The 16,450-nt window shown below is 39.6% G+C and overlaps 1 protein-coding gene across 2 annotated transcripts in view; it reads left to right on the top strand.

Annotated features, from left to right (window-relative positions):
• The window catches only part of LOC139560967 (ELAV-like protein 2), a 109,297-nt gene extending 93,652 nt beyond the window's left edge, over nt 1–15,645 (top strand). For both annotated transcript variants that reach the window (XM_071377724.1, XM_071377725.1), the window contains 4 exons: nt 1,992–2,145; nt 3,124–3,349; nt 4,872–4,913; nt 13,044–15,645. In XM_071377724.1, the coding sequence (XP_071233825.1) occupies nt 1,992–2,145; nt 3,124–3,349; nt 4,872–4,913; nt 13,044–13,374 (753 nt within the window). In that variant the 3' untranslated portion in view covers nt 13,375–15,645. The remainder of the gene's footprint in view (nt 1–1,991; nt 2,146–3,123; nt 3,350–4,871; nt 4,914–13,043) is intronic.
• The last annotated feature ends 805 nt before the right edge of the window (nt 15,646–16,450 follow it).

Raw genomic sequence — 16,450 nt, 5'->3', positions numbered from 1 at the left:
ACCTGACAGCTTCTGTAGGGAAGAATGGGAGAAACTCCCCTAATACAGGTGTGCCAAACTTGTAGCGTCATACCCAAGAAGACCCAAGGCTGTAATTGCTGCCAAAGCTGCTTCAACAAAGTACTGAGTAAAGGGGCTGATTACTTAAGTGACATTTCAGTTTATTTATAATACATTTGCAAACATTTCAAAAAAACTGTTTTTGCTTTGTGATTATGATACTAATGCTCCAGCATTGTGTGTAGATTGGGGGGGATTGTTTTATCCATTTTAGAAAATGGCTGTAATGTAACAATGTGGAAAAAGTCAAGGGGTCTGAATACTTTCTGAATGCACATGGGTAAACGCTTCTCCCTATCTGTCATGGATATCATGTGTGCCCTTAGTTTGAAGATGTAATCCGGAGACAGGTGTTTTATACCACAGCCGTCTGTTCTCTTTTTGACTCCCACCGCATCTCCGGGAATTCCACTAATTTCAAAACTCTGTCAACTTCCTCCGTGACAATTCTGTTGATTGCCGTTTCTTCCTCATCACAAGACTCTACAATGTCTGGATCAAATAATGTTTTTACCTAAATAAGGGATTTCCTCCAGAAAGTAGTCCACCACAACTGTTCAAAAAAGCTGCGCACATACTGAGCAGCTTTTGTTATTGACCGAAGCATGCTACATGGCAGACCAATCCGAACTAGTCTCTCGGCATGTCCAGCCCAACCATTTTCTCAGCCAATCATGGCTAGCGGGAAGGGTCCCGCTAAACCAACTAGGCTCGTAATTAATTAATTTATTCCTATTTACAGATGGCATACACGTCTGTTATTAAGGAACATGAAAGTTCACATGTTCCAGAAGGCTTTTCTTCCCAAAAACACATTTGGACAAAAAATAAAATGTTTACTTTCAAATGCCTCTCCTGTGATGTAATGGTGTGACATATGCCTAGCTTCCTGGAACGGGTCACAAATGCACTATAATACACTATAATACAATAACATGAAGATAACATAAGATTTTATTAATGGGGAGGCAGGGTAGCCTCGTGGTTAGAGAGTTGGACTAGTAACCGAAAGGTTGCAAGTTCAAATCCCTGAGCTGACAAGGTACAAATCTGTCGTTCTGCCCCTGAACAGGCAGTTAACCCACTGTTCCTAGGCCATCATTGAAAATAAGAATTTGTTCTTAACTGACTTGCCTAGTTAAATGCAGGTATAAAAAAAATAATTAAGTAAGACATTCGAATACCATGGTGTATCCTTGTATGGAACAATGTCACAAGGATCATTTTAATTTAGACAACACATTTTCATTGTTATTAAAATAGGCCTATAATTTCTTCTCTCCAAAAATTAACACTCCTGTAATCAAATACTAACGTCCGTTCGGATATTCGAATAACAGTGCCCATCCCTAATACAAACCTCCCACCAAAACCCACATTTATTTTGATCCCTAAAATAAATATTATATATTATGTATATTAAACAAGTCTACTAAGCCTCTGCCCTAGAAAAAGAGGTTCCCGAATCTAAGCCTGGAACCTGAAATGTTATGTGTTTTCATCAGTGCAGAAAACACAATGTCACTCCCACCCTAGCTCTGCTCCCTACCCGCTGTTCAGATGCAGCCTTGTTTGTGGAACATTCCAGAAGCCATCATGGAGACACCAAGACTCATGAATATGGATTTCCCCATAATTGTGGCAGAATATTTTATTTTAACGAAATCAGCAGTCTAAATCAGCAACCTGTTCGGAGGGGCGAGCATAAACGGGATGTTTATCATTGGATTCAGAGCTTTTAATTGGCCCTATACTCATTAGACATAACAAACACAGGGGGCTTTCTTCTCCGCTGCTGGTAGTGTGTGGAGGATGTCGCCACCATTTCTCAGTGAGGGCAATAGTGATATTCTTCAGTGTGAACTGTGGTGTGTGTGTGTGGCTTTTATAGGAAGACACTAACCTGTCTCTCGTAATTGATCTCGCTCTAGGTTTCCTATGCTCGTCCTAGCTCAGCCTCCATTAGAGATGCAAATTTGTACGTCAGTGGCTTGCCAAAAACCATGACTCAGAAAGAACTGGAGCAGCTCTTTTCGCAGTACGGACACATCATTACCTCGCGCATTCTGGTGGACCAGGTGACCGGTGAGTAGGAGCCCCCCCCTTCTCTGCAGATCCTCTCAAGCTCTGGCCTCACAACCACAGACCACGTGTAACCATGCCAGCCCAGGTCCTCTACATCCGGCTTCTTCACCTGCTGATGGGGGTGGAGGGTTGCTGAGGTGTATTGTGGGGAAGAACTCATTCTGATTGGCTGGACCTGGCTCCCAAGTGGGTGGACCTTGCCTCCCAAGTGGGTGGTCCTATGCCCTCCCAGGCCCCAGCCCAGTCATGTGAAATCCATAGATTATTTATTTCAATTGACTGATTTCCTCCTTCAAAATCTTTGAAATTGTTGCATGTTGTGTTTATTTATATTCAGTATAATTTGGCAATTTTGGGTTGCTTTTATGTAAGAACGTGACTGCAGAGCAAGTGGCTACTTATTTTTCGAGAAGGAATCTTATTCCTGCTTCCCCGTTTGCAAATATGTTGAACCCGGTAGTTTGACTACAGGGATATCATTGACTTGTGGGGTTTGTGGTGCTGATTTTGAAAAGGAAGACTTCCATTTCAAATATCAGTTATATGCTTGATGTTTCAGTGACTCAGTTTGACCACAAATGTGTTTCAGTTATGCTGCTCATCACATTATTTTCCACCAAGTATATTAGCATGACCTTGCGATAGACTAGCGCTGTCTTTCTTAATCCTGGTCCTGGGGACCCAAAAGGGTGCATATTTTAGTTTTGTGGGTGTAGTGATAGGGCAAAAACAAATGTGGACCCCTTTGTGTCCCCAGGACCAGGATTTAGAAGCACTGGTATTCTGTCCAGGGGGTGTACTTGTACATCATGCTGCCTCATGCTACAGAAACAGAAGAGAGAACTGCCCATAGGGAAGGAGTCTGTCTCGGACAGGGCTTACTTACTATAATGACATGTAGCTAACCAAGTCACTCAGGGTCACGATATTGCATCTGTCTAAACATGTGACACTTACATGTCTCACTCTGGTCCCCAGGTGTCTCCAGAGGAGTGGGTTTTATCAGGTTTGACCGGCGAATCGAAGCGGAAGAAGCCGTCAAGTGCCTGAACGGTCAAAAGCCGCCAGGCGCCATAGAGCCCATCATGGTGAAGTTTGCCAACAACCCCAGCCAGAAGACCAGCCAGGCACTACTCTCCCAGCTGTACCAGTCGCCCAATCGAAGGTACCCTGGACCCCTTGCACAGCAGGCACAGCGCTTCAGGTACAGTAAAGGGGCACACCAAAAACATACCCACTTACCTACCACGTTCTGATTAGACCTAAACAAAGTCATAGCCTAGCTACAATGATATAGAATCAATTTATTCCTCACGGGTGAAAGGAATTATAGAGCGCTATAAAATCCGTTGGAATGTTTCACCTCGTTCCATTTAGTTTTATCCCAAATTCAATTTTCTCCGTTTTGTTTTTAGATTTGTCCGTTTTTCAGGTTTTCTCAAAATCTAACTTTTTTAATAGAACATCACATTGTTGTGATGTTCTATTGCTTAAACCACATCACTTTTAGAATTTTACATTTTTGGGTGTAGATAACCTTTAATTCAAGTGTGCACCAGCAAAAGACTGGCTTGGTTAGCGATGTTTCTGTAGCACACAAGTGATTGCAGAGTTTGCTAAAACAATCACCACTGGATTGATGCAAATAATCATATCCTTCTGCCAGGTAGGCATAGACTACTTTTGTAGTTAACATTTAATTAAAAAAGTTTTTATGAGAGCCTTTCCATCTACCAGAAGATGGTTGTCATTAGCATCATCGTTAACGGCTACACAAAGTGGTAGACAAATGCGCATACACAGACGGGCATTCCCGCGCCATTGCCTCTCCAGTAAGTTGAAAGAAAATATGATTAACTTATGCATTTTGTTCATATCATAATCTTGGGAAAATGTATACATTTTCTAATGAATTCAATACATTTAGTTGATTTCCTACTAAGTTCAATAGATTTTTTAATATTGTAGAATTCAGTTTTAATGTCTGTATTCTGTGATTCCGTTCTCATCGATTTTATAGGGCCTTAGCATTTCAGTTGTCTCACTTAACAGTGGAATACTATTGTCTACGTTACATTACAACACTCTGTTTTACTTATCAAAGCATCCAGAATTATTCTGAATACTGACGGTATTAATATTTCAACCATATTTGTACTTTGCTGTACTCCTCCTGTTGCTAATATCTAATCTTGTTGAATTTAAACGTGGGTTTTGGGGATTTTGCAACTTCGGGAGTATTTTGGTCATTATTGACTTGACTGTTTGAAAGCGCCCTTGAATAAAAGGCAAACGCTCGTTAATGGGCTGTCCAAATTGACTTAACCATTTGATTTTTGGCAACCTTTTAATGGAATTTAATGTATTCTAATTCTAACTATCGTGTAAGCCTAATACCTTAACCATATTTTTCTTCCTTAGTGACTCACTTTGTTTTTGCATATTTGTGCACTTGCAGTTCATAATGACTTTTTATTCCTTTTCATCATGCTTCTTGACCATATAATGATACACATTTGCCCTTTACACTGATATCTGTGTGAATATACTACACAACATAAACAAGGTTATTTGGAAGTAATTTCCCCGGCGATATCCTGAGAGTGAATTTGCTTTTAACTCGTGACAATCTGTGCATTGGCATCTTGAATGAATGTGTTCGACTTCATCAATGTTCTGCAGACTACAGTATGTGCTTCAACTGATCTCCACTTTCTTCATTTCAGGTTGGACAATCTGTTAAACATGGCATACGGAGGAGTCAAGAGGTAGTGTATCTATTTTGACTGATATTTTATACTAGATTTCTGTGTCAAAAGTGGACATTGCAAATTTCGATTGGGCTATATTTCTCAGGAAATGTCAGTTGCATTTTGACACATTGCGTGTTTTCCACCCGAGATTGGGTTTGTTTGGCCTAGATCTTTTTCCATGACTACGTTCAGTGGATGTATAGGCTGTTGGTTTGAGCGATTCAGGGGTGAGTGTATGGCATTCACTATAGCGACTACAATTGAGGTTGGTGGTCAATGAAATATTCTGGCATTTGTGTAAGCTAGTGCCTGTTTGTATGTTGCGGCTGTGTTGTCTTTGACAACGTGTGTGGGGGTGGGTGGGGGGGATTGCGTGTGTGTGTGAAGGAGAGCGTCAGGGGTGAACACTGCTGCACTCTGAGGCTGATTCACGTTGGCAGGAGAAAGGCCAGTGACAGGTCACATGTCACACAGTAAACGCATACCTGATACTATAACCCTGGGCGCTCTTTCCCTCTGCCTACCCTACATGCACTGCCACTGGGGCTGATCTCTGAATTTCCCGCTTGTTATTTGAGATCTGACTGACTGAAGCAGTTTAGCTTTAGGACCCAGTCACAATAGGTTAATTTATTCACAATAAAGCAACGTGTCTGCCCACAGACCTTGAATTAATACTGCTTTTCCTCGTAGTTCTCCATTGCACTCCATGTCAAACTCCATGTCGTGTCCTGTTTTAAACAACCGAGCATCAGTGTTACATCAGCCGCCTCTCAGGAACTTCAGACTCCAGTATGGCATTTTGTTTGAGATGAATTTCCCACACTGCCTTCCTGAAGCATGATTGAATTGCATTTTTTCAGAAGTTCAAAGGCCATCCTTCCCTTCACTGGGCGATGGTAGACTTGGTAGCCAAATCCCAGGATCATTGATGCTCTGAGCACACCTGTTCTGGTGCATGTTCCCTGAGGGGTTAACTGGAGCAGATAATCTTATCTGACACTGCTGAAATAATGAATGCCCTCCTGTGAACTTTGCTTTTTGTTTCCTCAAACTGCAAAACCATGATTACCTACGAGCTGGAATGTAATTGTCTTTGTAGCCTAAATCCCAATTTCATAGGGAGCTACTTCCCTCCTGTTTTTTTAGATTTTCCAGGATATCTTAGAACTGGGCCATTTAAGGCCAAGGTGTAGTCAATCACGTGATGTCCCTGTGTTTTCTATAATACACTGAGTGTACAAAACATGAAACTTATTTTGGTTCAAATCCCGTTAACGGAATCGATTTGACAACATCCGGTGAAATGGCAGAGCGCCAAATTCAATTATTATTTTAATTTTTTTACTTTCATACATTCACAAGTGCAATACACCACCAAATTAAAGCTGAACTTCTTGTTAATCTAGCCACCGTGTCAGATTTCAAAAAGTCTTTACGCCGAAAGCAAACCATGCCTTTATCTGAGGACAGCACCCCATCAAACATACACAGACAATCATATTTCATCCTGCCAGGCGCGACACAAAAGTCAGAAATAAATATTTAATTCATGCCTTACCTTTGAAGAACTTCTTCTGTTGGCACTCCAATATGTCCCATAAACATCACAAATGGTCCTTTTGTTCGATTAATTCCGTCGTTATATCTCCAAAATGTCAATTTATTTTGCGCATTTGATTAAAAAAAACACCGGTTCCAACTCGCGCAACATGACTACAAAATATCTTATAAATTACCTGTAATCTTGATCCAAACATTTCAAACAACTTTCCTAATAAAACTTTAGGTATTTTTTTACGTAAATAATCGATCAAATTTAAGATGGGATAAACTGTGTTCAATACCGGAGGAAAACGAAGAAAGCGTGTTCCAGGTCGTGCGCATCAAAACATTAGAGAGCCCTAGGCTGGACCCTCGTTCTGGACAGCCGTACTTCTTCATTTCTCTAAAGAAAAACATCAACCAATTTCTAAAGACTGTTGACATCCAGTGGAAGCTATAGGAACTGCATGCATATTTCTATTAAAACGGGCTTACCATAGAAATCCAATGGAAAACAGATTGACCTCAAAACAAAATTCCCTGGATGGATTGTGCTCGGGGTTTCGCCTGCCAAATCAGTTCTGTTATAGTCACAGACATTTTTCAAACCGTGTTAGAAACTTTAGAGTGTTTTCTATCCGAATCTACCAATTATATGCATATCCTAGCTTCTGGGCCTGAGTAGCAGGCAGTTTACTTTTGGCACACTTTTCATCCGGATGTGAAAATAGCGCCCCTAAGCCTAGAGAAGTTAAAACCTGCTCTTTCCATGACAGACTGACCATGTGAATCCAGGTGAAAGCTATGGTCCCTTATTGATGTCACGTGCTAAATCCACTTCAATCAGTGCAGATGAAGGGGAGGAGACAGGATAAAGAAGGATTTTTAAGCCTTGAAACAATTTACATGGATTGTGTATGTCTGCTATTCAGAGGGTGAATATAAGTGCCCTTGAATGAGGCATGGTAATAGGTGCCAGGTGCACCGGTTTGTGTCAAGAACTGCAATGCTGCTGTTTTTCACACTCAACAGTTTCCCGTGTGTATGAAGAATGGTCCACCACCCAAAGGACAACCAGCCAACTTGACACAACTGTGGGAAGCATTGGAGTCAACATGGACCAGCATTCCTGTAGAACGCTTTCAACACCTTCTAGAGTCCATGCCCCAACAGATTGTCTGTTCTGAGGGCAAAAGGGGGGATACAACTCAATATTAGGAAGGTGTTCTTAATGTTTTGTACACTGTTCGAAAAGACCGCTTGAAATTTCAGCCTGTTTTGGTGGGATGGAGCTTTGGCCTGCCTGATGACATCACCAGTTAGTAAATTAGTTAATATACCAATAAGAAATAGTTCCAAATCTGTCTGCCAATAACAGCTAGTTTTCAGTTTTCCTCAGACCACTCCCAGACATTGTAGCAAAATTCTTGCTTGAGAAATTGCTAAGAAGCTATTTTTGTTTGTTTTCAAAAATTGTCAAAATTAATCACTGTAAGCTAACCCTTTGACACGTACGAACACACGGGTGGGATCATACTATTGTGGCTCCTGCAGCGTACGCTCAAACCGGTGTGATTTAGAACACTTATTTAGAACAGGCAGTTACGATTGATGCAACAGTCAGCGTTGGAGCTGACCACACTGTTTATTCACAGAAACATTTTGCACAAACACAATCTTTATAATGTAATGTTCTCAGTGTGAGCAGTTTTATTTTTGGATGCAATGTTATCAGTGCGCTGTTAAATTGGGGCCTTTTCTTTAGACTGTTGCGATGTGCATAATAGCAAAGTTAACCAGCATATTGGTGTTTAGAACGATGAAGCGGAACCAGCAGCAGAGTTAGGAGACAAGAACAGCCCTTGCCTTAATTGTCTAAGAAAAGTGAGGAGAGAGAGAACCCAAACTTAATTAGGCCTATAATCAATATCCTAACTGTTAAATGTCCCTGCTTATAAATCATATATACAGTACCAGTCAAAGGTTTGGACACCAAATCATTAAAGGGTTTTTCTTTGTTACACTCATTTATTCATTGTAGAATAATAGTGAAGCCATCAAAACTATGGAATCATGTAGTAACCAAGAAAATGTTTAACAAATTAAAATGTATTATATATTTAAGATTCTTCAAAGTAGCCAACCTTTGCTTTGATGACAGCTTTGCACTCTTTACATTCTCTCAACCAGCTTCATGAGGTAGTCACCTGGAATGTTTTTCCAACAGTCTTGAAGGAGTTCCCATATATGTTGAGCACATGTTGGCTGCTTTTCCATCACTCTGCAGTCCAAACCATCTCAATTGGGTTGAGGTCGGGTGATTGTGGAGGCCAGGTCATCTGATGCAGCACTCCATCACTCTCCTTGGTCAAATAGCCCTTAAACAGGCTGGAGGTGTGTTTGGGGTCATTGTCCTTTTGAAAAACAAATGATAGTCCCACTAAGTGCAAACCAGATAGGATGGCGTATCGCTGCAGAATGCTGTGGTAGCCATGCTGGTTAAGTGTGCCTTGAATTCTAAATAAATCACTGACAATGTCACCAGCAAAGCACCATCACACCTCCTCGTCCATGCTTCACGGTGGGAACCACACATGCGGAGATAATCTATTCACCTACTCTTCGTCTCACAAAGGCGGTTGGAACCAAAAATCTCACATTTGGAGTCAGACCAAAGGACAGATTTCCACCGATCTAATGTCCACTACTCGTGTTTCTTGGCCCAAGCAAGTCTCTTCTTATTATTGGTGTCCTTTAGTAGTGGTTTATTTGCAGCAATTCGACCATGAAGGCCTGAGCCACGCAGTCTCCTCAGAACAGTTGATGTTGAAATGTGTCTGTTACGTAAACTCTGTCAAGCATTTATTTGGGCTGCAATCTGAGGTGCAGTTAATTGCCGATTTCTGAGGCTGGTAACTAATGAACGTATCCTCTACATCAGAGTTAACTCTGCGTGTTCCTTTCATGTGGCGGTCTTCATGAGAGCCAGTTTCATCATAGTGCTTGATGGATATCGCGACTGCACTTGAAGAAACTTTCAAAGTTCTTGAAATTTTCTGGATTGACTGACCTTCATGTCTTAAAAGTAATGATGGACTGTTGTTTCTCTTTGCTTATTTGAGCTGTTCTTGCCATAATATGGACTTGGTATTTTACCAAATAGGGATATCTTCTGTATATCTTGTCACAACACAACTGATTAGCTCAATTAAGAAAGAAATGCATTCCACAAATTAACTTTTAACAAGACACACCTGTTAATTGTAATGCATTCCAGGTGACTACCTCATAAAGCTGGTTGAGAGAATGCCAAGTGTGCAAAGCCCTCATCATCAAGGCGAAGGGTGGCTACTTTGATGAATCAAAAATGTATTTTGATTTGTTTAACACTTATTTGGTTACTATATGATTCCAAATGTGTTATTTCATAATTTTGATATCTTCACTATTATTCTACAATGAAAAAATAACGAAAAACCCTGCAATAAGTAGGTTTGTCCAAACTTTTGACTGGTACTGTATATACAGTGCTTTCGGAAATTATTCAGACACCTTCCCTTTTTCCACATTTTATGTTAAAGCCTTATTCTAATATTGATAAAAAAATATATATTTATCAGTCTACACACATTATCCCATAATGAAAAAGCGAAAAAACAGTTTTTTAGACATTTTTGCAAATGTATAAAAAAAATAAAAACATACATAAGTATTCAGACCCTTTGCTATGAGACTCATGACTGGGGTGAAGGTTCACCTTCCAACAGGACAACGACCCAAAGCACACAGCCAAGACAACACAGGAGTGGCTTTGGAACAAGTCTCTGAATGTCCTAGAGTGGCCCCAGCCAGAGCCCTGACTTGAACCTGATCCAACATCTCTAGAGAGACCTGAAAATAGCTGTGCAGCGACGCTCCCCATCCAACCTGACAGAGCTTGAGAGGATTTTTCAGAGTAGAAACTCCCCAAATACAGATGTGCCAAGACTTGAAGCTGTAATTGCTGCCGAAGGTGCTTCAACAAAGTACTGAGTAAAGGGTCTCGTGATATTTCAGTTTATTTGTAATAAAAAAACAACTGTTTTTGCTTTGTCGTTGTAAGAAATAATGCTCCAGCATTGTGTGTAGATTGAGGTGGGGGCGGGAGAAATGTAATCCACTTTAGAATAAGGCTGTAAGGTAACAAAATGTGGGAAAAGTCAAGGGGTCTGAATACTTTCCGAATACAATGTATCTACAAAAGTAATACAGATCCTGTTCTGATGCCTGTTTGAGTGTTTCTTTAACAGCAGGCTCGTTCTGTGAGCACCAAGCCTCACGGGACCACATGTCAGAAACAATTTCACAAATTTGGCTGTTTTTAGTCTTTGTTATGCTGTAATGAGGGCTTTACACTTTTTTTTCGTTAGACCAGCCTCTGGTATTATTTATAATTTATTTCGTGTTTACAGTGTTCCACATTTCCTTGATCTCCTTATTTTTATTACCATTATTACTATTATATTAATAAGTACTGTTGTTGTCATTAGTAGGCTTAGTATAGCAGCCGTGTATAACCACCATCGAGCTGTAGGCCTAAGAGCTCATCCTTTGTAGTCTTAATACCGTAACTTACTCAGGCTTATGTTTCAATACTTATATAGGCTACTGTGTCAATCAATCATTTATTTGTTCGTGTCAATCACACAGCATTTGAGTCATTCCTGTTTTCAAATACAATCAAGCATTTTAGTTTTTAGAATAGAATAACAAAGCGACCATTGAACAATAAATGGTCCTAAACCGTTTTGGAAATTGTATTCACGAATGAATGAAACACTTTTTAGTCTTTCCTGTTATAAAGGCTTTACAACAAAAAAACAGCACTTGGTTGGCACACAATTTTTTTATTTTTTTTATTTTACCGTTATTTTACCAGGTAAGTTGACTGAGAACACGTTCTCATTTGCAGCAACGACCTGGGGAATAGTTACAGGGGAGAGGAGGGGGATGAATGAGCCAATTGTAAACTGGGGATTATTAGGTGACCATGATGGTTTGAGGGCCAGATTGGGAATTTAGCCAGGACACCGGGGTTAACACCCCTACTCTTACGATAAGTGCCATGGGATCTTTAATGACCTCAGAGAGTCAGGACACCCGTTTAACGTCCCATCCGAAAGACAGCACCCTACACAGGGCAGTGTCCCAATCACTGCCCTGGGGCATTGGGATATTTTTTTTTTAGACCAGAGGAAAGAGTGCCTCCTACTGGCCCTCCAACACCACTTCCAGCAGCATCTGGTCTCCCATCCAGGGACTGACCAGGACCAACCCTGCTTAGCTTCAGAAGCAAGCCAGCAGTGGTATGCAGGGTGGTATGCAATAATATACATGTAGTGCTGGCTCTTTGATTTTGCAGAGAGCCACATCAATTTACAGAAATACTCATAATAAACATTGATAAAAGATACAAGTGTTACACATGGAACTTTAGATAAACTTCTCCTTAATGCAACCGCTGTGTCAGATTTCAAAAAAGCTTTACGGAAAAAGCACACCATGCAATAATCTGAGTTCGGCGCTCAGACACAAAAACAAGCCATACAGGTACCCGCCATGTTGTGGAGTCAACAGAAGTCAGAAACAGCATTCTAAATATTTGTTTTGTTCGATAAAGTCCATAATTTATGTCCAAATACCTCCTTTTTGTTCGCGCGTTTAGTTAAAAAATCCCAAATCATGACGCGCAGGCCAGACTAAAAAGTCAAAAAGTTCCATTACAGTTCATTACAGAAATTACAGAAACATGTCAACACGATATACAGAAACTATAATGATAAATTAATAAGTCACTTACTTTGATAGGAATGCACACATTTCCAAGTTATTTGTAGTGAAGGCAATTTTGACGCCAGCCGGAAAATGTGCCAGGGAGGAAAAAGTTTGTCCATGGGCTCTTGTCAAAGAGAGAAGTTTGTCCAGCTCAGTAATGGCTCAAGCGTAAATTGTCTGCAACAGTGAAATGGGCTACTTCTATGTGAATTAATGAGGCGGACACACACCTCAATTTGAACTGTTAGAAAATTATTTGAAATTGAGAAGTTGTAACATAGCCTATAGATAATTAGTAGGCAGCGTGCCTTGGTTTGAGGGCAGCGTATGTTAACTGTCCTGGTGCGTAACAATCACATTTTGGAGCAGAAAGTAAATTCTGACATCACGTGCATAAAAAAAAATCACTGTTAGAGATATTTGGAACTCACACGTGAAAAGGTTAATTGTTACCCAAAAATGATTTCATATTTGAGATAGAAACTGCTGCATTGGACCTTTGAGCTGGTCAAGTGGCAATGAGAAAATGGGTCAATTTTGGTTTTGGCATAGTTCAAACTTAATGTAGCCATGTACATGCAGTTGAAAGGGATTGTGTCAAGTGAACATCTCTTTTGTGCCATTTAGATAAAACCTAAAAGCAATTTAATGAGTTCAATGAAAAGTCACTGAAATACCATTGTACAATAATACTGTGTCACCTCCTTCAGCAATGCTTGTCTGTCAGTAATGCTTGTCTGCTGTGTGGGTTTTGCATTGACCCATGCTGGTGTCTGTGTTTTACAGCAGGTTCTCCACCATGGCCATCGATGGGGTGACCAGCCTGGCTGGCATCAACATCCCGGGGCATGCGGGCACCAGCTGGTGCATCTTCGTCTACAATCTGGCTCCAGATGCAGACGAGGGCATCCTGTGGCAGACATTTGGACCATTTGGCGCTGTCACAAATGTTAAGGTCATCCGCGACTTCAACACAAATAAGTGCAAAGGGTTCGGATTTGTCACAATGACTAACTATGACGAGGCAGCCATGGCCATCGCCAGCTTGAACGGATACCGCCTCGGGGACAGAGTTCTGCAAGTCTCGTTCAAAACCAACAAAACGCACAAAGCCTAATCTCCATTTCAGATTGTTTATAGAAAATGGAAAAACATTCAATGGAAACCTACTGACCATAAACTTTCTACATTAGTAAAAACATCTATGTAAATCAGTGTTACGTAAGGAAACTATATTTAGCGTCCAATGTTTTCTTTTTCTTTCATTACTAGGCTTAGCAACTTCTTAAAATGCTTTGCTTTGAACTTTGCGTGTAATGTAGCATTTCAATTCATGTCTTTAAAGATAGACCATTTAAAATGTTACTAAACTTTTTTGTTTTGTTGCACATCTGCTTTGAACCAGTAAGTCAAAGGCTTTGTGTAGTGATTTATTTTGTATCTTTCTGTGTCCTGATGCCTTAGGTGCGTTTGCGACTTAATTGGTTAACCAAGTAATTATTTTGGATTATTCATAGTTTTCCTTAATTTTTAGTATCTGTTTATCGTAATATGAGTTGGTTATTGGTTGGCTGCATAATGTTGCTTATTGTATGGAATGTATGGGAAAAAAAAGAATAACCTAACGCAGTAACTTGCCAAAGAGCTAAGAACCTCTCTGATGTGGGTTTAAAAAGCATCTATTTTTATATAAATTCAAATTTGGAGAAACTTTTTGCTGGACCTGGAACAAATATTTTGACTTGGATACTAAGTAGATATATCTTCATATGACACCTTGTGAGCTTTTGAACTTTACCAGAACGTGTATGATGTATGAGATGTATGATGTAAAAGATACCTTTTGAGATATTTGTAATATCTTTCGATTTTAGAATCAATGGTAGTGCTGGTTTCATTTGTAAAATATGTGGGTTATCCTATCATCCTGGTTGTGATGACTAGAAACTCACATTCAGATTTGATTTGGAGACACAGAGAGAAAAATGCAAAGGTTTATTCGCAAAAGTGCATGCCAAATGATAAAATGGAAATATCTTAAAAAGGTTAAAGGAGGATAAATATCACTTCTTCCTAAATGATTCCCTTCAGACAGAGCTCTTGGTGTTTTGTGGTGTACTTACTATATCATTAAAGACTCATTTTGTCTATATATTAAACAAATAAGGGTTTTACCTGCTTTGTATGAAAAGGAGTGGACAAGCCGACAAAGGCAGCATCTAAAGAAAAGTAGTTTGAATGAAGAATGGAAAGGATTTACTCCTGAGTTCACAGCTATGTAAATAAGTCATTTTTTATGTTGAGTATTTGGCTATCTTATTTTGTTTATTTTATGGGACTTTATGGGGAAGTGCTTTTTTAATTTATGAGTACGTATAGTATGATTTGTATTTTGGATATTGCCTTTGATTTCAGTTTGACTCAAAGTTGTTACATTCAGTTGAAATAATTGATTTGTTGTCCTATGGACTAGCATTACAGTGTAAGATTCATTGGTGGTTTGGTCTTTAGATAGTCTTGCTTCTTCTATTTAGAAAACTACAGACATTTCAGTTGGTTTGTTTTTTATATATATATATATATAAAAAGCAAACCAACTGAAATTTGTTCAAATGTTTTTCACAATTTTTCTATTTTTTTACTATATATATATATATATATATATATAGTAAAAAATGGATACAAACCACAGTTTTGAACAATTTGATTACCTTTTACCATATTCATTTATACTGTATGTAATGCATATAACCTCTCTTAAAAATCGTAAAAGGTGTATATTGCTTTATTCACTTTGGGGAAGGACAATGAAGCAGTTCCATGACCAGAGTAAAAAGCGTTGCAAGAGATTGCTGAACGTCTTGCTTATCTCGAATAAACAGACGCTGGTCAAGCTTTAGATACACAGAATACTGCACCTGCATCCTGCTTTGTATTTAACTAATTATTAGTCATGCGTCCCCTTAAAACAAGCAGTGTGTGCGTTATATATTTATCTTTGCAGCTGTTTTTCTTTCTGGTTTGACTTGTTTCTGTTTTGGGTTACTTACTTGTACAAGTTAAACTTTGATTATAGATTAGCTGTGACACAACTGCTGCAGTGGGGGAGGGGCCTCTCACTGGTCTTGATTGAGGGTAACTGTTAACGAACCCGAGGGGGGGGGGGTGGCGGCGGCATGACAAAATTAGTCCCCCTGCCCCACTATAACTCAATTCTAAATGTGAGAATGATTATTTATTTGAAGTTTTACAATATGACTTTGTTCACAGCATTTTGGGGATAGAATATATCTTTTGAGTATTTAAAAGTATGTTTGTGTTATTTTGTGTTTGGAATACTTTGTATGTTTTTCATGTTCAGTTCATCAATAAATACGTTGAAGGGAAATGCACCTCTGTGGCTGGACCCTGTGTTCAGCACAACCCTCAAGTTAAGTCTCAGACATTGCACATGTCTTACATTTTGTGTAAAATACCATTCCTGAGGCAATGAGTCACACACAGCATGTCCATGTGGAATTTACTTTTGTAGTGCTGTTTGATTGATATCCATACCCTCGTTTTTCTTCATATTGCTTTTCACTCTAAAGGGAACGGGTAGCGCCTGGCCACCAGTGAATTGTAGGTGGAAAGGTTAGTGCAGGTCTTAAAGCAAACAGTTGGACTTAATGGTCTGTGACCATAGCAAAACACTTTTTTTTTGGTATTTAGTTCAAGGTCTTTTGGGTTTTGATTTACAAATAAGATAGATTTGATTTACTTATTTTACATTATTTACTTGTGTTTTCTGTCTTTGGGCGGATATTCAGTGGGGGGTATAGTTATAAAGATAACCCTGTCCTTTCTAGTCTGTTACGTTGCACTGTGTGTGTGGCCCACATCACCAAGGCTGCGGTGGTCAGACGCTGACACATGGCCTATATGGCTGCGCGTGATCAGGAAACTATTTTCAAAACCCGCAACAAGTTTTAAATCAAATTTTATTTGTCATATGCCTCGTAAACAGGAGTAGACTAACTGTGAAATGCTTATTTACGGGCAATTCTCAACAATGCAGAGAGGAGGAAAATAGAGAAATAGTAGAAATGCCCCTTGAATGTTTTAGTAGAGATCTCTTCTTTGTCTACACCCATTCAGCGTCGTTCACACCCTCTTAAACGTTAGCCCCACCCATCTCTTGTAAGGATTTACAT

Source organism: Salvelinus alpinus, chromosome 31 (assembly GCF_045679555.1).
Source record: "Salvelinus alpinus chromosome 31, SLU_Salpinus.1, whole genome shotgun sequence".
Classification (NCBI taxonomy): domain Eukaryota; kingdom Metazoa; phylum Chordata; class Actinopteri; order Salmoniformes; family Salmonidae; genus Salvelinus; species Salvelinus alpinus.
This window is presented reverse-complemented; position numbering and strand designations above follow the sequence as displayed.